Consider the following 22664-nt stretch of genomic DNA (forward strand, 5'->3'; position numbering starts at 1 on the left):
TCCTCGCCTATTTTCGCATTTTTACTGGTATTAGCAGGAACTATTACTAGCTATTTCAAAAAAAGTTATGCTGACACAAAATACATATATTTTAATCAGAAAAAAAGAGCAAGTGAAAGTTAATAAAATCTAGTGGTAACCGTCAGAATACGTTAGTGCGTCTACCGGTTCGGTCCTACTTTCACTTCCGGTTTGGAAACACAGGTGCTTCCTTCCAAAATGAGTCCGTAAACTCGGAACCTTTACTGAGTCAGTTTACCACAAATAGGTAATATTCCACTCATCTTTCAACGTAGATTTTAACACGTAGTTATCATCGTTGCGTGTGTGGTATAAAATCAGCCACTGATTTAGGAATTTACAGTCAATCACTGATAGGCAGTATCACCAAAGAAACTACTTATGTACAGTGTTTGGTATCACTGATAGGCAGTGCAGTGGCAGTGCTGTAGCAGACAGCTCTCTCAGTCTCTGTCAGTCTGTGAACAGCAGAGTTCATTAACTCGATTTTGTTTACAAACACTTGAATCAGTAAGTACATGGGCAGTGCTTTGAAGTTCTGTTTTTATAAATAATAGGTAATCTTGAACTTTAGTGTGTTAAATTCATAACTTAGAATCGCATACTTTAGGCTACCTATTTTTGGCTCACGTAAGTGTAGCCTATGCGATGATAAACTTTGTCTGTCTGTGCGTGCGTGCGTGCGTGCGTGCGTGCGTATGTATGTATGTGTGTATGTCTGTGGTAGAAACTTTAACATTTCCGAGTCTATGGATTACGTCAGTCTCGGTCAAAAGTGTTCGACGTGTGTGATAGAAACTATTTGAAGACGTCACAGTATGACGTAAGAGGGTTAGACGTCACGCAAAGGAATTACTGAAAGTCTCGGTCATTGTTATTGTGAGCGGGCCGAGACTTCTTGGCAGATCCAGGGTCTCGCTTTCTTGCATAGTTTCACCTATGCTTACTGTGTGTGTGTGTGTGTGTGTGTGTGTGTGTGTGTGTGTGTGTGTGTGTGTGTGTGTATGTGTGACGGAGTGATTGAGTTTGTGTTACTGTTTGTCGATTTCTTACGTGAGCCTTGAAGGCTTCGCCTCTTGTTAATAAAGGTCCTGTAATCAAGCCAAAAAACATTTGTTGTGAAATTAATTGACGGATTGAGCTCCTAACTTAAGCATAATTAATTAATTTTGTTGTTTGATCGACTAAAACAAACCGAGAATGGCTACGTTATCATCCAAGGGACTTCACTAATGCAACTGGAGGTTGCCTCCCATGTCGCCGCTAAGGATAATTCCTTCTTTGACGCATGTAAATGTTAGGCGCGTTTGATCGATCTGCGCGATCGCGCTGCGCGTTTGGTGGATCGATCAAACGCGCACACATCGATCGATGTTTGGTGGATGCAAAGAACTTATGATACAAAGAATACAAGAATCGTTAAAACGCGCAGCTCTTATACTTGCGCATTTGGACGATCTGTCACAAAGTAAGTCCCTACCACACACACACACATCGCACGCCGGAAGTGAAAAGTTTCAAATACAGGAATGTTCCGAAATATACCCCAACAACGTTTTTGATTACAATTCAGCTCCTTTTTTCTTGTTTTTGATTACTGCTGAGCTCTATTCACATAGGCTCAAGTTAGTTTTATTGCTTCATTCTCTCTTGATTGCTTCATTCTCTCTTCATTCGTTTAACTGATACATGATGGAGAGGTTTAGGCACACACTGCAAGTCACAGTGGAGGCAGATACATCAGCCATGTGTCCCAAATCAAGCTTGATGTCAAGCGAAAAGTTCAATACGGTTGTGAACCACCTAAGAGACACACACCGGCGCACACACACACACACACAAACATGCACTTGCATACACCCAGATACATACACACCCAGACACACACACACACACCCACACACGCGCGCACATACTGTTTAGACACTTATAGCTAGGCCTACTTCCGGTCATAACTTCCGGTCATTGCCAGCAGACGTGTGTGTGCGTAGTACGATGGTGATTTGTGAGACGGATCGTCCAAATGCGCAAGTATATAAGAGCTGCGCGTTTTAACGATTCGTGTATTCTTTGTATCGATCAAACGCGCACACATCGATCGATGTGTGCGCGTTTGATCGATCCACCAAACGCGCCGCGCGATCGCGCAGATCGATCAAACGCGCCTAACATAAACAAAATGCATTCCGAGCATCCGTACAATTTCATTCCGTGACTCCAAAGGGATCTAAAATTACTTGTTCTGCTTACAAGTGCAGGTTCTGCAAATTTGGAGGCTTAAATGCCTCTGAATTCTGAGCTATGAATTTAACACACTAAAGTTCTAATCAGTAATGTTGAACTTTAGCGTTGTAAATTCTTAGCGCACAATCCAGTTGCATTATTGACTTATTTTTTATAGTAAATGACAAGTCCCTTTAAAAAAAATGTTTTAATCAAACCAAAGATTATTTATTGTGAAATTAATTGAGGGATTGAGCTCCAAACTCAAGCATAATTAATTAACTTCACATGGTATAATTTCTGAATCCATCAGTGTTAAGTCAAATGTTGAGCCTGCGGATGCGACGCTATTAAGTGCTTGAATTGTTTGTCATCGGATCAGGAAAAGTGATTTGCAGCACAGATCAGATATCACTGCATGTATCAGCAGATCACAACTGTTTTCAAGCAGTAAGATCAACCATACTTCATGGATCCCCTGCCGACATCCACCATGCCCAAGGAGGCTTCAGAACAGGTGAGACTTGCATGAAGCACCAAAAGAAAATAAAGCAACAAAACAAGAGAGAATAACAGCAAAGAATCAAAATTAACTAAATGTAAACACTATTTGCTGACAAGCATTATACTTTATAGCAACCAGTGAAGGGGGTTACTCTTAAAGGTTGCACACGCACGCACACACAAACACGCGGTTGGCCAGGGAACAGGAAACTCTGTGGGTTTTTTTCTCCAGCATTAACCACTTGCAGTCTGTTAATTTTTATTGACTGGGAGGGTCTATGTACCAATAAGATACTGTAACTATTCTCTAACTATACTGTAACTACACTAACTTCCAGTTTTGTATCAGCTTCATCACTGTTGCCTTTTGGAATTGATAGACCTCTCCTTTATCAACTTTGTTTAGCTTTAGAAAGCTTTAGAAAATATATATATGCTGCTTGTGCAAAGGCTTCGAAGCAAAACTCAGACATGTGTACAAGCTATCATGGGAGTGCACAGTTAAAACTTGGTTATTTTTATAATGGCCACGGATATAAATTGAATACGTGAAAAGTGAAAGAAAACTTCGCTGTATGTAGGAAATATTCTTTTTTTTCTTCAGAAAAATGTTTTGCTTTCAGGTTTTGTTGGAACCGTACAAGTACATCTGCCAGATCCCAGGGAAACAAGTCAGAACCAAGTTGTCTGCTGTAAGTGTTTCAACAAGTCAGAACCAAGTTGTCGGCTGTAAGTGTTTCAACAGTCAGAACCAAGTTGTCTGCTGTAACTAGTTTTTCAACAAGTCAGAACCAAGTTGTCTGCTGTAAGTGTTTCAACAAGTCAGAACCAAGTTGTCTGCTGTAAGTGTTTCAACAAGTCAGAACCAAGTTGTCGGCTGTAAGTGTTTCAACAGTCAGAACCAAGTTGTCTGCTGTAACTAGTTTTTCAACAAGTCAGAACCAAGTTGTCTGCTGTAAGTGTTTCAACAAGTCAGAACCAAGTTGTCTGCTGTAAGTGTTTCAACAAGTCAGAACCAAGTTGTCTGCTGTAAGTGTTTCAACAAGTCAGAACCAAGTTGTCTGCTGTAAGTGTTTCAACAAGTCAGAACCAAGTTGTCTGCTGTAAGTGTTTCAACAGTCAGTACCAAGTTGTCTGCTGCAAGTGTTTCAACAAGTCAGAACCAAGTTGTCTGCTGTAAGTGTTTCAACAGTCAGTACCAAGTTGTCTGCTGTAAGTGTTTCAACAAGTCAGAACCAAGTTGTCTGCTGTAAGTGTTTCAACAAGTCAGAACCAAGTTGTCTGCTGTAAGTGTTTCAACAAGTCAGAACCAAGTTGTCTGCTGTAAGTGTTTCAACAAGTCAGAACCAAGTTGTCGGCTGTAAGTGTTTCAACAGTCAGAACCAAGTTGTCTGCTGTGTTTCAACAAGTCAGAACCAAGTTGTCTGCTGTAAGTGTTTCAACAAGTCAGAACCAAGTTGTCTGCTGTAAGTGTTTCAACAAGTCCGAACCAAGTTGTCTGCTGTAAGTGTTTCAACAAGTCAGAACCAAGTTGTCTGCTGTAAGTGTTTCAACAAGTCAGAACCAAGTTGTCTGCTGTAAGTGTTTCAACAAGTCAGAACCAAGTTGTCTGCTGTAAGTGTTTCAACAGTCAGAACCAAGTTGTCGGCTGTAAGTGTTTTAACAAGTCAGAACCAAGTTGTCTGCTGTAAGTGTTTCAACAAGTCAGAACCAAGTTGTCTGCTGTAAGTGTTTCAACAAGTCAGAACCAAGTTGTCTGCTGTAAGTGTTTCAACAAGTCAGAACCAAGTTGTCTGCTGTAAGTGTTTCAACAGTCAGTACCAAGTTGTCTGCTGTAAGTGTTTCAACAAGTCAGAACCAAGTTGTCTGCTGTAAGTGTTTCAACAAGTCAGAACCAAGTTGTCTGCTGTAAGTGTTTCAACAGTCAGTACCAAGTTGTCTGCTGTAAGTGTTTCAACAAGTCAGAACCAAGTTGTCTGCTGTAAGTGTTTCAACAAGTCAGAACCAAGTTGTCTGCTGTAAGTGTTTCAACAAGTCAGAACCAAGTTGTCTGCTGTAAGTGTTTCAACAAGTCAGAACCAAGTTGTCTGCTGTAAGTGTTTCAACAAGTCAGAACCAAGTTGTCTGCTGTAAGTGTTTCAACAAGTCAGAACCAAGTTGTCTGCTGTAAGTGTTTCAACAAGTCAGAACCAAGTTGTCTGCTGTAAGTGTTTCAACAAGTCAGAACCAAGTTGTCGGCTGTAAGTGTTTCAACAGTCAGAACCAAGTTGTCTGCTGTGTTTCAACAAGTCAGAACCAAGTTGTCTGCTGTAAGTGTTTCAACAAGTCAGAACCAAGTTGTCTGCTGTAAGTGTTTCAACAAGTCAGAACCAAGTTGTCTGCTGTAAGTGTTTCAACAAGTCAGAACCAAGTTGTCTGCTGTAAGTGTTTCAACAAGTCAGAACCAAGTTGTCTGCTGTAAGTGTTTCAACAAGTCAGAACCAAGTTGTCTGCTGTAAGTGTTTCAACAGTCAGAACCAAGTTGTCGGCTGTAAGTGTTTTAACAAGTCAGAACCAAGTTGTCTGCTGTAAGTGTTTCAACAAGTCAGAACCAAGTTGTCTGCTGTAAGTGTTTCAACAAGTCAGAACCAAGTTGTCTGCTGTAAGTGTTTTAACAAGTCAGAACCAAGTTGTCTGCTGTAAGTGTTTCAACAAGTCAGAACCAAGTTGTCTGCTGTAAGTGTTTCAACAAGTCAGAACCAAGTTGTCTGCTGTAAGTGTTTCAACAAGTCAGAACCAAGTTGTCTGCTGTAAGTGTTTCAACAGTCAGTACCAAGTTGTCTGCTGTAAGTGTTTCAACAAGTCAGAACCAAGTTGTCTGCTGTAAGTGTTTCAACAGTCAGTACCAAGTTGTCTGCTGTAAGTGTTTCAACAAGTCAGAACCAAGTTGTCTGCTGTAAGTGTTTCAACAAGTCAGAACCAAGTTGTCTGCTGTAAGTGTTTCAACAAGTCAGAACCAAGTTGTCTGCTGTAAGTGTTTCAACAAGTCAGAACCAAGTTGTCGGCTGTAAGTGTTTCAACAGTCAGAACCAAGTTGTCTGCTGTGTTTCAACAAGTCAGAACCAAGTTGTCTGCTGTAAGTGTTTCAACAAGTCAGAACCAAGTTGTCTGCTGTAAGTGTTTCAACAAGTCAGAACCAAGTTGTCTGCTGTAAGTGTTTCAACAAGTCAGAACCAAGTTGTCTGCTGTAAGTGTTTCAACAAGTCAGAACCAAGTTGTCTGCTGTAAGTGTTTCAACAGTCAGAACCAAGTTGTCGGCTGTAAGTGTTTGACTGGGTCACCATGTTACTTTCACACTCTGAAACTCATCTCTTTGCTTTGTAGATAGTGTGGAGATAAGTATGTCAAGTAAAAGAGAGAAAGAGAGAGGGGGAGAGAAAGAGAGAGGGAGAGAGGGAGAGAGAGTGCCTGTGTTTCTGTTTAGGAACAATGAATAAGCCTTGATCTGCCTGTGTTTCCAGCATACTTGTGAAGGTGTTTTTAAATGTAATATTTGTTTTGAAAATTAGTTTATTATTTAATGTGTGTGATTTTGATGCCATTTTGCTTTCTTCAGGCGTTCAACCACTGGCTGCGTATCCCAGAGGACAAGCAGAAGCTGATCGGAGATGTGATACAGATGTTGCACAATGCAAGCCTCATGTAAGTGTGATACAGATGTTGCACAATGCAAGCCTCATGTAAGTGTGATACAGATGTTGCACAATGCAAGCCTCATGTAAGTGTGATACAGATGTTGCACAATGCAAGCCTCATGTAAATGTGATACAGATGTTGCACAATGCAAGCCTCATGTAAGTGTGATACAGATGTTGCACAATGCAAGCCTCATGTAAGTGTGATACAGATGTTGCACAATGCAAGCCTCATGTAAGTCAACCTCACACTTTGACAAGTTAACACTATTGTGACTAGCATTGCCACGGCGTTAACGTCCTGCCTGCCCAAGCTTGCCACCAAGAAACTTCCCAAAAAACAGTAACTGTAAAGAAATCTGTCTAGCAAGCTTGAATTAAGTCCAATCACCACCACATTTTGTGTACTAATTAAAAAATGGATGCCCAGTTCAGTCGTGCTATTTATAAGTTTGTCACGCAATTTGTTTTAGCAAAGGGGGGGTGAAAGGGGGATAATTTGTGTTTTTTTACGTTTTTTTGTGTGTGTTTTCTTTTCCACTGCTTTTTTAAAAGTTATTTTTTAACAGAAAGTATTATAAATAATGTTATAACCAAACAAGGTGTAAAACATATGAATTAGCTGAAATATTGTTAACATTCTACACAGAAATAAGGAGACAGTACAAAGAAAAAAACAAGCAAATCCCGCATTCACTCACAGCATCCTGACTCAAATGAAACAAAACTGTGACACTCACCAAATGATGTCTAGGTAATCCATATTGAATATAAGTCACATTTTCACAACAAAGTCCCAACTGTACACCTATGAACATTTCCAAAAGGATTAGGAGGCTCCAGCCATCCATTGTTATCAATGCTGCCATGCCCCCTTGGAAACTACACGATTCTAAGATCCATGCAGTACCACCCTACCACGTGTAGTTTGCCTATTCATACTAGCATTAGCAACAACAGGACTGTTTCTTCCTCAATATCACTGCTATTATCGCTTTCTTGAGGCGAAAACAACACGTCGGAATCATGATCTACAGGATCCTCAAGATCCAACATCCGGAGAATCTCCTCCCGTGACAAGGCTCGCCTTCGATTCATTTTTTTTGTTCGAAAAAACCACGCAAATCTTCTCTAATTTGCACATGGCGGAAGAGCAAGTCACGTGTATCAAGGGAAACAACTCAATTTATTGCAAGCTTCAAAAACCGGGAAGCAATCACGAGTCGTGTACCGTGTATGTCTGTTACTCAAATAGTCACATCCCGTCCATGGGCGTGTCAGCGCTGTTACTAATTTAGTCACCTCCCGTCGCGAAAGTGTTAAGCAGCTAGTTTGGTACATGTAGTGGATACAAATGAAATGTAAAACAATATATTTTGTAAATCCTTTGGTACAAACTGACTTGTGTTTTAATGCCTCCTGTTACCCATCGTACAGTGAGGGGGGGGGGGGGGGTGATGGGGTCCACAGTACTTAAATTGACAATATCCGACATGACTTGTGTTTTTGCTGTCACATTTCTGTGGACAGCCATGGGGATCCTCAGAGCAAATGCTTGCTCATTCATTATGTTTGGATTTTGTTTGCCTGTTAATGTAGCCCTGGCTGTATTACTTTATATATCATGTCACTTGTTTCTGCATCTCCTGTCATGTTTGCAGGCAGTGTCATTAATAGAACTTTGATTTTTCTGTTTGCAGAATCGATGATATAGAAGACAGCTCCAAGCTGCGACGAGGCATTCCAGGTACTTTCAAGATCATGCACGCACACACCATGCACGCACGCACAGCTCGACAGCAAGTGCGTGCGGTCACATATACAGGTTTTCGTTGGTTATTTAAATTTTCGAAGAAATTCTTTAACTCTAGTATGTCTTTAAACTATGTATGAGCAGTGTAAGTCACAAAGACAGTGTGTCAAATGTCAAACATTTTGAAATGTGTTTTCATGGCTTGCAGTTGCTCACAGTATATTCGGCGTGGCGCAGACGATCAACTCGGCCAACTACGTCTACTTCCTGGCGCTCAATGAACTGAATCATCTCAAGAACGCTGAGGTCACGAGCGTTTTCACAGGTCAGCGAATACTGTGTGTGGTGTGATATGTAGCAAGGATTGTAGTGTGCTGAAAATGTGAATATAAACCCTAATGAAAACCTGCTGACAGAAGTCGATAGTTTTTGGCAATGATCGTAATGCAGTCCAACAGAGATTGTTCCAGCATAGTCTAGTGCTGTTTGAGATGCCATCTGAACTGAAATCTGATCATGGCAGGCAAATTATGAAACATGTCCAAGGCTTTACAAAATGCATGCACATGTTTGAAAAATAGCCTAAAAACAAATTGATACAAAAAAGTCAAAATGTTGATCCTTCGATACTTCATTTGGTACACAGAATGGCACAGTGGTTAAAAGGCTTGCTTGCCACACTAGAGGCCATGGGTTTGGTCTACACCCAGGGCGAATACAAATACCAGATTTGTCTGAACGCTCTCCGGTACACCCAGCTGGAACTGGTTACCTGATCTTATTCCGGGCCAGGATAGTGAGGGCAGCGAGGGAGAGGAGTGGGCACCACCCTCATGAAACTGGCCCGAGAGTAGTTGAGATCTCTAGCATCTTGCTCCCCTTGCGACCACAAATGGTCATGAGACTACCTTGACCTTTGTTTTTACACAGGCCATTACGTGTTGTGACTGTTCCAGAGCAGTTGCTGGAGTTACATCGCGGCCAGGGAATGGACATCTACTGGCGTGATGCCGTCATCTGTCCCACGGAAGAAGACTACAAGCTGATGGTCATTCGCAGTGAGTGGCCTCCCCTTTGTTGAGTTGCCTCCCTTCCTTGTTGAGTTTATGCCAAGTCAGCTGATCTTTATCTGCAATTGCAGTAGCGTTGCCTGTCTTGTGCATTTTCCCATGTCACATGATGTGCTTTCAGTTTCCCAAACCCTTGAGTTTTGAGCTAAATCCATCTCCCTTGTATCATTTAGATACTTTTCTCCAAAAAACATTCAGTTGTTTCATTAGTTTTTATAATTTTCTTTTTCAGAAACAGGTGGCTTGTTTGGCCTGGCAGTACGATTGATGCAGTTGTTCAGTGAAAACAAAAGGTAAGCGTGTGCTTGTGTAGGTAGTGTATTGTGTAGAATTCATCCTTCATAAATTGTATGACATACAAACAAGAGTATGTGTGTGAAAACAACTTGACCTCACAGTCACATAAACATATTCGGGATATGGTTACTTATTTCTACATTGTGACAGTAACTGGACCTTCTTCTTCTGTTTACAGAGACTTCAAACCCCTCCTTGATGTGCTGGGGCTTTATTTCCAGATCAGAGACGACTACGCTAATCTCTTGTCAGATGAGGTGAGTCATTGTTCACAGGGTCTGTGTGTGGGACTCTATGCTGTTTGTTTGTCTGTCTGTCTGTGGGACTCTATGCTGTTTGTCTGTCTGTCTGTCTGTGGGACTCTATGCTGTTTGTCTGTCGTGTCTGTCTGTGGGACTCTATGCTGTTTGTCTGTCTGTCTGTCTGTCTGTGGGACTCTATGCTGTTTGTCTGTCTGACTGTCTGTCTGTGGGACTCTATGCTGTTTGTCTGTCTGTCTGTGGGACTCTATGCTGTTTGATAGGACCAGACCTGGTAACCCGTACGATTTCGCCGTAATTTGTACGCATGATTGTTTAGAATACGATCGGTGGAAAAAATACGACAAGAAAAAATCCTAGACAAACACATGCCGAAGCTGATCCAGTATTTTGACACATGATTACAGTTTTTGTCAGTAAACATTAAAAGCAGCATTTGTTTTAAATGTATTGGTAAACTTAATTAACGGTGCGACAGAGCATGTTTGAATCATAGATGATAAAAATTTAATAATGCATGGAGTACGCTCATTTTTCTGAAAATACGCCAAGTTTGCTTGAGAATACTACAAGTGCAAAACAGGGGTTCCCAGGTCTTAGTAGGATGGCAGACTTTGACAAAAGCCACTGTCTTGTGTTGAACATGTGTGGGTAACAACCTCACAACTCCTGAGGCATAAATGCCCAGGTCTACACCTGGTGTGCTTCATGACAAAAAAACATATATGGATCATATTCCTCAGAATACATTTAGGTGCACTAAGAGTAAGACGCTTTCTGCAAAGTTTTACATTTTTTGATTGAAAATTAACACAACTTTCTGTACCTCAAAGCCACTGGGACAAAGCCTTTGAAAATTAAGAATCGTCTTTGCAGTGCGAAGCCATCAAGAGGCTCTGTAGTGTATTGTTTGTGTAGAAATGTGAAAGACTGTTGTTTCTGTTGCCAGTACAAAGCCAACAAGAGTTACTGTGAGGACCTGACGGAGGGCAAGTTCTCCTTCCCCATCATCCACGCCATCCGCGCAAACCGGCAAGACAACACGCTCCTCAGTATCCTTCACACTGCGTCATTTTTCTTTCCACTTCATGTGTTGTTTTCACTTTGACAGTCATTACTTTAATTGTTAAAAAGAAAAGCATGCAAGTTTATTACCCTTCAAAATATAATGTTGCGTTTATAATCTCTATAGAACTATACTTGTAACTGACATGCACTCTGCTATTTTTCTGTTACAAAATCTTTACTTTGAATGTTTAATAGTATTATGACACTTACACTTTTCAAAGATTTCAGGTGTTTGTATTTTTTGTTGAAACTGCTCCTTGACTCTCCGAAGATGTTTTACGTCAGCGGACAACGGACAACGACGTGAAGAAATACTGCGTGGATTACATGAAGAAGATGGGCTCCTTTGTGTACACACGCTCTTATCTCATAGAACTAGAGCAACAGTAAGTACATGTGCTCTGTTATGATAGATCTAGAGCAACAGTAAGTACACATGGACTAATCTCATAGATCTAAAGCAACATTAAGTACACACACACTTATCTCATAGTTCTAGAGCACCAGTAAGTACTCACACACATGTACTTAGCTCATAGATCTAGAGTAAGAGTAAGTACACATGCACTTATTTTTAACAGATCTAGAGCAACAGTAAGTACATGAACATTTCCAGTCATAAGCAGGGGCGGATTAGGGGTGGTGTTACAGGGGTCCCGGAACCTCCCCCCCTCCCGGCTGCCCAGACAAAAAGAAGATTTAATACTAACTGTAACAGAAATAATGAGTGGCTGCTGACACCAGTTGATCATGTTTAAAATCAAGGATAAGCCACACATTTTTTTTTATAAAATAGCTCAAATTCTTCAGCTTCAGGGGGGCTTTGCCCCCCAGACGTATGATACACATTATGAAAAGCATAATATGTGCATGAATAGCTTAATGCAATGTTGATAACACCTTCAACAGCTAAGCTGTGGATTTGTAATGCATGTTTCATAGTGGAAATGTTAAAAAAACTGGAAGAGAAGCATGTGTTACAGTGCAGAAAGGTCATTTTCAAATTGAGTCAGACTTTTCCTCTTGTACTTTTGGTCTTGATTTTCATTGTTTGTATCTTGTGTGAAAATACTGGTCGCTTTTGAAAAACACATACTCAGCCACTTTGCTGTTATCTGGTAAACCGAGCTGATTGAACATGAATTCCCATTCATGACCCTCTAAATTGACGACTTTTAAGACTTTGACTTTTAAGATTTTTGTTTACATAACCTCTGTAAATTTAACTCCGTGTTAAGACTTTTGTTTTTAAGACCTGATTTTGTCAGTTTTAAGGAGGTTTTAAATGGGGTGTTCCACTGTAGATTGCTGATGACGTGTGTGTGCAGGGCTGTGGTGCTGATCGAGAGTCATGGAGGCAACCCCCACCTGACTGCTCTCATCAAGGAACTCAGCAAGATCTACACCTCACCGCAACAAACTACCTCCGCCCACCCACAAGGTCAATGCCCAGGTCAAGGTCAAAGTGGAGCACAGGGAGACAACTCATAGCCTGATCATTTAGTTAGAAACCTCAGTTTTCATATGCCGTACAGTTAGTGGTACCTGTGACGAAAGGACACCATTGGGACCAGCTAAAAGTGTCCCTACATTTGAGGTGGCCTGTCATGACAGGTACATTTTGGTCCAGAAAATAAACATGGGGACTCCAGGTGTCCTTTCATCGGAGGTGTCTACTCATCAGAGGGGTCTCACATTGCAGGTACCACTGTAGAGAGCGAGTGTGGACGTGTTTGAGTGACACACAATATTTCAAGAGTTCGCGAGTGAAAGTTTGTATACATGTATGTGAGGTGTGTTAACTTCACCGAGTGCAATAGCAGTGTGGTTCGTCTGGGGGCTGCCAACTTTGTGTTTTGTAGTTTGTAGCTTATGTTCATTGTCGTATCACACTTCACACTTCACACATTAAGAACGACCCTGCAAGAACAATGCAAGGGAGAGAATCTCATCTCTAGTTTTACGTTGCCTCAATAGTCCTGTCATTCTTGTGTACGTGTATGACCGTTCTTTGCCCCGCCATTTAGGCAGCCGTACGCCGCTTTCGGAGGAAGCATGCTGGGTATTTTTGTGTTTCTATAACCCACCGCACTCTGACATGGATTACAGGATCTTTTCCGTGCGCACTTGGTCTTGTGCTTGCGTGTACACACGAAGGGGGATAAGCCACTAGCAGGTCTGCACACAAGTTGACCTGGGAGATCGGAAAAATCTCCACACTTAACCCACCAGGCGGCCGCGGCCGGGATTCGAACTCACAACCTTCCGATTAAGAGGCCGACGTCTTACCACCCCGCCACAGGGCCCGTCGATCACACGCATCACTACACATCTGGCCAGGCTGTTCCATGTCACTACATCACCCCTCCACTTACACACCCACCAAACATCGACAGTCTGGCTGTTTTCTGGGCAGAGTGGGAGTTTCCTGTAGTAAATTGAGCAGATGAGCGGAGGTGTCCATGAATCAGAAAATTCATTCACACAAAATATCCACTCTGCACAGAAACACAGGTTGTTGAATTTTACCATTTATCCTACATACATGAGAGAGACCACTCATGAGATAACAATATCGTTCTAACCACCTACCTGTGTGTATATTATGTAAATGAGGTCGTGTTAAACTAGTCTGGCAGGGACCTGCTTTTCCACTGCTTATGATCAGATGCCAAAGTCACTGAGACAAAACGTCATTATGGAAACACTTCTGCGACTGCTGTTTCCCCTGGAAGAGGTTTTAGAACTAACATGTCACGCTACATTTTCTAAAGTGACGTTGCTTTGCTTTGACGTGAAAGATTGCACAAGGCTTTGGAAGAGAGCGAGGTTCCAAAAGAAGCGTCTTCAATTTGGATGCCTTGACAGCGGGACGTTTTGACTAAAATACACATAAGCACAGTATGTAGGATAAACAGAATACTACATGACTTTATGTGTCGTACCAGATGTACAGAAGTTACTTTTTTACATTTAGTCAAGTTTGGACTAAATGTTTTAACGTAGAGGGGAGAATCGAGACGAGGGTCGTGGTGTATGTATCATCTTATTCTTTATCATTTCCTGATTTCAAAAACATATAGATATGATAGGTTGTATTAAAAACAAGCTCAGAAAGTTAACAAGAATACAGAAAAGCGCGCTTTCCTGCTTAGCACAATACGCTACTGCACTAATCTGGCGTGTCAATATCACTATGTTTTGCACGTGGAAGGTGAGCGATTTCCTTCACGCAGGGATTGACGAAGCTGTACTGTCTTGGTGAAAAAATACAGTGCATTCAGTTTCATTCCGTGAGTTCAACAGCTTGACTAAATGTAGTAATTTCGCCTTACGCGACTTGTTTAATGTTGAACGAGGAAATGATGATCACTCTGTAGATGACGTAGGGGCCAAAGGTAACATGCATAATTTGAATGAAGACTTGTGAGCTATTTGATATTTCTGCTTTTTACCTGTTTATGTATTGTTACTGTCTGCATCTGGCAAAGAAACATTGAATAATTTGACTTGTACCCTGTCTGTGTACTTATGTGATGAAGCCTGTAAGAGAGGCATAGTGTGTGCGTGTGTGTGAGAGAGAGAGCGTTTGTATGTATGTTTAACTTTGCACATGGGCCATGGCGTCGGTTCTGCCATTCATTTCTTTGTACTGAATCAATCTTCACACCAATATGGGACACACACACTTTTCTTCATTTATTACTGGAGATAATAAAAGTGACACTGCTATTTACACAGCCACAGTGTCATGGGGAGAACACAGCTGTACATACACAATTCTTTTTCACACAAAGCACAGGTTTCACCAGTCACATCAGCCAAAATGTCACTAAGGCTTAAAAAAAAATAGGTGTGGTTACGGTAACCCGACCTACCCTATTTTTAGGGGCCGACCCTATAACTTTTTATTACATTTGTCAAAAAAAGAAGAAAAAAAGGAGAAAAAACGAGTGCAGAAAACGCAATGAAAGCGAAAGCGCCCGAGTCGCACACTTATTTCCCTGTCAAGTAGGTTTAATTTGTACACATTAGAAAAAAAAGTTTTAAAAAAAAAAAGTGATTGCCTACCTTCCTACCCTATTTTTTTTTTTGGCTATGTTACCGTAACCACACCTATTTTTTTTTTTGGCCTAAGTGCTATTCGCTACTTGTTTTCCCTCTCTCTCACACACTCACACACCATTAATGTTACACCATGCTAACAAGACTTAACACATATTGCTGCATATCTTGATACTGAAGTGCATACTTGTGCACACACGCTCCAGAACACACTCTTTTGGTGATGCACACACTCACTAACAGCTTAATGTATACACCCATGTACTGACATACACATCTCTGCATACACTAAACTTAGGCTCTATACTGATGCAGGCACTTGCTCCCATTTAGACATGCAGACTCCTGCACTCATGCACATCTCGATGCACACACTCTTTACATGTATACAACAATCGCTGATAATAAACCTACACTCCATATCATGCACAATCACTTCATACCATGCCTCACCAAAATACCGCATTGGATACTTCTGTTGGTGATGGTACACATTTGTACACAATACAAAATTCAAATGTATTTGAAGAACATTACTAATGCCCGAGATCTCAATTATGCTGCTTAGTCTTGGTTGCACAGACCCAGTACTCAGCAAAGCAGCCCCTTCTCCCTCCTTACATAGCTTTGTGTTCAGCCTTAGTCCAGAAAGATGACATTGAGCTCTTATCGACATCTTTACTCAGACTCAAACCCTGCCATCTAAACAGCAACATGTCTCACCCTCACAATCTCCCAAGCAACTATTTGTCATCACATTCAGTTGTGAAACATAACTCGCTGTTTACTCATTATGCCAGTGAAGAAATGCCGTACTTGTTTGGCATTTACCTTTATTCATTGCTCCAAATTGTAGAAACGTACCACTTCAGCATTGAGTATTGCGCAGCCACATGCCTTTTGCGTGAACTTTCTGTGTATGAGTTTGGTGGAAGCCATATTACCTCCCCTTAACAGTTGTGATTATTCAAACAGTAAGCCTAATTTCTGTGATACCTGCCAAAGCTGAGCAGATGTCCGTAACCTTTCTCCTGATAATACCATCTTTGAAAATGTGTGTTAAACCATGGCTTCATGTGGCTGAAGTGGCAGACGTGGACGGTCCAGCGAATATCGTCAGCACTTCGTCCAAAGGTCTTCGATCTCAAGCCAGACAAGCAAAGAAGATCCAGTGTTTTTACTGACCACAAGGCAGAGTGAGTGAGATGGAAAGTGGAGTCTGCCTCGCGCAAAGTCTGGCAGCTTGTCCTCATTGTCGATGTGATACAGCAGGTCTGCTAGCGTCCCTAATCGTAGGGCAGTGTGAGTGAGATGGAGAGTGGAGGCTGCCTCACACAAAGTCTGGCAGTTTTTCCTCGTTGTCGATGTGATACAGCAGATCTGCCAGTATTCCTGATACTGTGATTAGGGCGGTGTGAATGAGATAGAGAGTGGAGGCTGCCTCACACAAAGTCTGGCAGCTTTTCCTCGTTGTCGATGTGATACAGCAGATCTGCCAGTATTCCTGATACTGTGATAGTAGGGCAGTGTGAATGAGATGGAGAGTGGAGGCTGCCTCACACAAAGTCTGGCAGTTTTTCCTCGTTGTCGATGTGATACAGCAGATCTGCCAGTATTCCTGATACTGTGATAGTAGGGCAGTGTGAATGAGATGGAGAGTGGAGGCTGCCTCACACAAAGTCTGGCAGCTTGTCCTGGTGTTCCACGTGGTACAGCAGGTCTGCTAGCGTTCCCTCCACCATGGCTTGGTCTGCTGCCTCCGACATCTGTCACAACAAACAACGTCACTGCTTAACATGTTTGGCTGGTCCCAAGGGTGTCCTTTCATTGCAGGTACCAGTGTATGAAGGAACTATACCTTCCTTTACCCATCATGCTACATGTACACGCTACTTTCTTAAATAAGATGCTGAGGATGAGCTATGGTACCAACAAACTAAAGCAGATCAATTCTTAACACAAAGCAGACATAGCAATAGCTGGGAAATAGTGAACAGCTGGCTTTTGTACACAGAACGTGTACAAATGAATGCAGTGATATGAACGGCTGACTGTAAGACCTCCATACTACAAGAAGCCCTTACCGGTCGGTAGTCCTGCTGGTCAGTGGGAGGATGCTTGAAGTCCGGCCCAAAGTTGACCGTCACCTGTTACACAAACAACACAAATAATGCGCTGGGCCCGGATATCTGACACCATCAATATTCAACATCCTGTTGGCAAGATGCCTCCAGCTAAGCTCTAAACACATCCCCTTTTTAGAACAAATATGAAATTCCTTTTCCAGCGTTGTCCCAGGAAACAGTTTTTATGTTTATTTTAACTTCAGTTTCCAAGCTCCTAGCAATACTGCTATTTCACCCAAAGGTGAACTGAATTTTAAGTGTTAGGAAGGAACTCACTTAAAACAAATATGACACTCTTGTAACTCAGCACACTCTTGTCATCTGGATGACGGCTAGTTATAGAACATCTGTAAGCTCTTGTGCCGAGTCTATTGTGGTTTTGCTGCGGACAGTAACTGCACATACAGTTTGTGTGTGTGTGTTTGGTGTGTGTATGTGCGTGCATGCCTGTGTGTGTGTGTTAGCGCGTGTGTGCACGTACAGTGTGTGTGTGTATGTATGTGTGTGCATGCCTGTGTGTGTGTGTTATGTATGTGTGCATGTACAGTGTGTGTGTGTGTGTGTGTGTGTATGTATGTGCGTGCATGCCTGTGTGTGTGTGTGTTAGTGTGTGTGTGCACGGACAGTGTGTTTGTGTGTGTGTGTGTGTGTGTGTGTGTGCGTGCATGCCTGTGTGTGTGTGTTAGTGTGTGTGCATGTGTGTGTGTGTGTCAGCAAGGCACTGAGCAAAGCGTGATGGTAAAAACACTCACCGTGGCGGCCTTGTAGAGAGAGACGGCCGGGTAGTACATTCCCTCAAACACGTCCGTGAAGGCAACCCCTCGACACTCCCCGTTCTTGTACATGATCATCTGTAGGGCAGAGAAACAGCACACACACACCATGCTTTACATGCTGCACACTGGCACCCCATGCTAAACATCAGCCTTGGTAGATTCAGTGATGACAATAACATGTGTGTGGAGGTTCAGCATTTATAGCTCTCAGCATGTTTTGACTTCAGACCCCAAGAATACCCTCTGCCCTAATCTCACACACACACACACACACCCCCCCCCACCCCCCCCCCCCAAAAAAAAAAGGAGAGGAAAGAGAAACTTTACAAAGTACTAGTGCAATTGCATTTAAACATATGAGTGTAGTGTGTGTTGAGTTGACAGAACGAGAGACAAATAAAACACAACTTTCCTCTTATCCTCTTCACACACTCAGGCTGTATTTGGTGGAAGGGGAGGGGGGAGAGGGAATCACCAAACAGACTTAAGACGTACCTGGCTGCCAGTAGCAGGTTGCAGGGCTTTCTCTGCGTCACTGACACTGTCCTTCTCCTCAAAGTACAGGTGGCTCTTGAACTTGACCAGCGGCTGTAACACACACACATAAGACATCAGATTTATTTCAACCATTTGCAGTACCGTACTTTCCGGGTGACAAGGCGCTTCGTTATACAAGACGCACCCCCTTCTTTTAAAAAAAATTGTAATCCAGTCACCCATTGGACGCAGGGGGCCGATAGGGCGCACCAAAATGACCCAGTTTTTGCCATGAGAGGTGGTTCCCCTGTCATATCTGAGAGAGGAAACACTTCCTGCACCGGGGTCAGTGACCGGTCAGTGACCAACTTTAACTGAGTGAAAATATGTGTGCTCTGTGTGTGCGGCCAGATCAAAGGCATTGTGATGGCTGGGTGGCCTTGTTTATGGACACGACCTTCTTCCCAGGGGGTCAATGACCCAGTTTTTGCCATGAGAGGTGGTTCCCCTGTCATATCTGAGAGAGGAAACACTTCCTGCACCGGGGTCAGTGACCGAGTTTAACAGAGTGGAAATCTGTGTGTGCGGCCAGATCAAAGGCAGGGCAGTACCTAGTAGCTGAAACATGCATTATCACAAGTTGTTTGACTGGTACTCAAGCGGTCTCTTTGATTTTTTTCGTATTTCATACACGGATTAGGCGCTTCGTTATACAAGACGCAGGGGTCGAACTCGAGGAAAAAAGTCGCGCCTTATGACCCGGAAAGTACGGTACACTAGAACAACTGCTTGGCTTGAGTACATCCAATACATTCAAACACAATCAAATACAAATACAAATAAAATACATTTCCCACCAAATTTCTGACACACACACACACTCCACATCATACCGTGTTTACATCATATCCACTTCCCCTGTAGTACTAATAGGGTTATAATGCATGTGTTGCACACATCAACGCTTCTGTCGAATCAAACATCAGTATAAAAAAAAAAAGATTTCTTTATTACTCCAAAAGTAATATCAGGTCTATTCGGGTTTATACATGCATTAGCTGCACACTTTAACAATGACAGCACATAAGATTCAAGTGCAGTGTTGTTCTCAGGCCTTGGTCTTCGTTCATTGACCATACTTTTTTGATCCAACCAGAAGTGCATTAACTAGAAGTAGCTAACCACCATTACATGCTGTCAACACGCAGTGATACAATAGCCCATTGGGCTTTTCCCCAAAGCTGATGTTAGTCTGGGAAATCGTTCACCAGATATAGTCGATAATTATGCAACCGTTTGATAAATTTGATCTTCAGTACATCACTAAAACCTTCGAAATCAATTAAAATGAATAAAATACAAAAATTAGCGATGATATTCCAACAGACATAACTGCCATGCAGCCTCTGTGTTCAACAAGCAGGTTAACAAGCAGAAGAAGAAGATTGTCACCTGGTGAAAACATCAAACTGACACTAGCTAGTATTCTCAGAGGATCTTTTTAAGGTGGGAAAATGTGGTGTATGAAAACAACCTGATTTGTGTTTTTCTTTCTCACGAGGAGCAATAGGAAAACCATGGGGTGATTATTGCTCTTCAACCCTTCTTTATTTTGTTGGCAACTACAAGGACCTGGTGGAGCGCTTATGTTACCAGACACATACACATGCTTCTGATGTTATGAGTTAAACCTTGAATCTTGATATCACAAGGTAAGTTCTATCCAACACTTCTTTTGATGTGTGTTGCTCTTTCCCCCTCTCTAGGCCTTCTTGCACACACACACACACAGACACCAACTCAAACACAGAGAGCTACAAAATATCTCTCAAAAAATCAAAAAATCTCAATGATGTGCAGACAACATTGTTGGTGGGCAGACTGCTACTCAAAGGTGGTATGACTGAGAGCAGAGACAACTAATATGTTACAGGTCACTCACTGTGTGGAGATGACAGAGAACTGTGTCAGTCATTTGGTGTTCCAGGGAAGAGGAGGTCAAGACACACAGACACACACACACACAGACAGACAGACACACACAGGCATGCACACACACACAAACACACACACACACAGGCGTGCACTCAAACACACACACAGTCACACACACACACACAAACACACACTCACACACACAAACACACACACACCGAGTCATCATCTAGTGCTGTTCATGCACATAAAAATCAGTCACCTTTCTGCACTATCATGAGAGGGAGGGAGAGAGGGTAGGGGGGGGGGGTGTATTTTCAGAGAGCAGTGCATGGGGGGCCAGATTAGCAGCACCAAGCCAAAACACGGAGCATGACGTCATGTCGGTAAAAGTCAGTCAGACGTCACAGACACACCGTCAGCCTTGCATTCTGCAATCACTGAGACACTCAACAGCACTCATTCTGATCATGTGATAAACACCGGTATGTGTGATGTGAGATGTGTGTGTGTGTGTGTGTGTGTGACTGACAGACCGTCAGCCTAGCATTCTGCACTCACAGAGACTCCCAACAGCACTCATTCTGATCATCTAGAGAGAGAGAGGAAGAGCATGTGTGTGTGTGTTTTTGTGTGTGTGAGAGAGATAATGTGTGTGCGTGTCACAGTGTGTGTGTGAGATAGTGTGTGTGTGTGTGTAACAGTACAGTGAGTCAAGCGAACACCATCTCATGAACATGTCAGCAACAACAGGCTGTCCCGTCTGACTGAACAGAACCAACAACAGGCTGTCCCGTCTGACTGAACAGAACCACTGAACAACAGGCTGTCCCGTCTGACTGAACAGAACCACTGAACAACAGGCTGTCCCGTCTGACTGAACAGAACCACTGAACAACAGGCTGTCCCGTCTGACTGAACAGAACCAACAACAGGCTGTCCCGTCTGACTGAACAGAACCAACAACAGGCTGTCCCGTCTGACTGAACAGAACCAACAACAGGGCTGTCCCATCTGACTGAACAGAACCAACAACAGGCTGTCCCGTCTGACTGAACAGAACCAACAACAGGCTGTCCCGTCTGACTGAACATAACCAACAACAGGCTGTCCCGTCTGACTGAACAGAACCAACAACAGGCTGTCCCGTCTGACTGAACAGAACCAACAATAGACACGTCATCCACATCATTACGACCATCACCACTTGACAGCACCGCCACAATCACCACAGTCTGCAGAGAGCCAACAACAACTCTCCACTCACACTCGTAACAACATTACAAGCAGGACAACTTCACACACAGAGGGAAACCCCTCAACCACTCTCAACAACTTGAACGGCTGACTTGAGACGCAGTGAACGAGAAGTACAAAAACAACAACTGTTTGGCGGGACACACCCCTATTACAAGCAGGGTACTGCCAAGTGTTGTGAACTTGAGAGCCGATGTGAAGGAAACGACCGTTTTAGACTGCATTACAGTGGTACCTGTCATCAGAGACATACATTGATCTACTAGAATGAATACCCGCTTTGCCGGGTAGCCGGCTTCGCCGGGAAGAAGTACTTAGAGCCGTACGCCGGCTTCGCCGGGTCCGAACAATGGACCCGCCAAGCTTAGGTCCCTCCCAGATTCGTGGAATGGGAACAGCACGAAAATGATTCAGTGGCCATAATGCCATTCCTGACCATATCGAGTCCCATCCTTGTCGACGAATGTAACCGTGTTAATCACCTTTGGAGGCGAACTCCACTCAAACAGGACTGAACAAGTTAGAGCTTATCTCTAAGCCCTTTTGAACTGTTATGGCTTCTCAAAGGAAGGCCAGTACATAAAATTACACAAAAGCCGCCAGACCACATCACAAACAGAACTGAACAATGCACGGGTGTTGCTCACATAGAGACACACACACACACACACACACACACACACACACACACACACACACACACACACACACACACACAAGCCGTATCTATAGAGAGATAGATGACAGTGTATTTTTCGCGTGGCTATAAATTGATTCGACCTTTGCACTTTTACAGTGAGGATAATTTACGGGTCCAATTTACGTTCTGGACACTGCGGTGACCTTCTAAAAATAGTAACAGAACGCCGGGAATATCCGAAGATGCCCCCTTCATACAAAAGTGCACCATACGAAGGAAGGGAGGTAAACGCTGAAAACATGGAGAAGATGAGAAGATAAGGAAGAGTTACTTATAATGGTGAAATGAACACAAAAACCAAATTCGGTTCAGCGCTGCGCGCTGAGAGCATGTGTTGAAATATCTCATCGATGATATTGTGTCCGGGGTGTAGCTGAATACGGTGTCCAAATTTGAAAAAGATCCACCGAGAACTTTGGCTTTGGTGTGTCGGTATGGGGGCCCGGGTAGCTGAGGTG

At 42.8% G+C, this 22664-nt stretch overlaps 2 protein-coding genes across 6 annotated transcripts in view; one reads left to right on the plus strand and one right to left on the minus strand.

Annotated features, from left to right (window-relative positions):
* Positions 1-167: 167 nt before the first annotated feature.
* Positions 168-14379, plus strand: LOC138959838 (geranylgeranyl pyrophosphate synthase-like). Of its 4 annotated transcripts, none has more exons than XM_070331474.1 (12): positions 168-268; positions 2675-2761; positions 3372-3440; positions 6344-6429; positions 8123-8169; positions 8384-8500; positions 9132-9233; positions 9478-9538; positions 9721-9799; positions 10752-10854; positions 11142-11256; positions 12199-14379. In XM_070331474.1, exons 2-12 carry the CDS (start codon positions 2714-2716, stop codon positions 12359-12361), a joined length of 990 nt encoding a protein of 329 aa, XP_070187575.1. In that variant the 5' UTR covers positions 168-268; positions 2675-2713; the 3' UTR covers positions 12362-14379. The 4 variants fall into 4 exon arrangements, with proteins under 4 accessions (XP_070187575.1, XP_070187574.1, XP_070187576.1 ...); XM_070331473.1 differs by having other exon boundaries at positions 173-268; positions 2627-2761; XM_070331475.1 differs by having other exon boundaries at positions 188-268; positions 2672-2761.
* A 177-nt stretch (positions 14380-14556) lies between these two features.
* The window catches only part of LOC138959836 (set1/Ash2 histone methyltransferase complex subunit ASH2-like), a 73709-nt gene continuing 65601 nt past the window's right edge, over positions 14557-22664 (minus strand). The window contains exons 15-19 of one of the 2 annotated variants that reach the window (XR_011453806.1): positions 18333-18425; positions 17814-17912; positions 17020-17082; positions 15004-16701; positions 14557-14702 (exon numbers count right to left, since the gene is read on the minus strand). Coding sequence is in view for 1 of the 2 variants with exons in the window: in XM_070331472.1 (XP_070187573.1) it covers positions 16606-16701; positions 17020-17082; positions 17814-17912; positions 18333-18425 (351 nt within the window). In the remaining variant the exon portion in view is untranslated. Of the gene's footprint in view, positions 16702-17019; positions 17083-17813; positions 17913-18332; positions 18426-22664 lie in introns of both variants that reach the window. The other variant, XM_070331472.1, reaches the window with a different exon arrangement.

Source organism: Littorina saxatilis, linkage group LG2 (assembly GCF_037325665.1).
Source record: "Littorina saxatilis isolate snail1 linkage group LG2, US_GU_Lsax_2.0, whole genome shotgun sequence".
Lineage (NCBI taxonomy): Eukaryota > Metazoa > Mollusca > Gastropoda > Littorinimorpha > Littorinidae > Littorina > Littorina saxatilis.

Excerpts from the sequence above, each read along its gene's own strand:
- LOC138959838 (XM_070331474.1), top strand. The coding sequence starts at position 2,714 with ATGGATCCCCTGCCGACATCCACCATGCCCAAGGAGGCTTCAGAACAG. Across the intron at positions 8,170-8,383 it reads GCTGCGACGAGGCATTCCAG|TTGCTCACAGTATATTCGGC; the intron begins GTACTTTCAAGA and ends CATGGCTTGCAG. Across the intron at positions 9,539-9,720 it reads TTGTTCAGTGAAAACAAAAG|AGACTTCAAACCCCTCCTTG; the intron begins GTAAGCGTGTGC and ends TTCTGTTTACAG.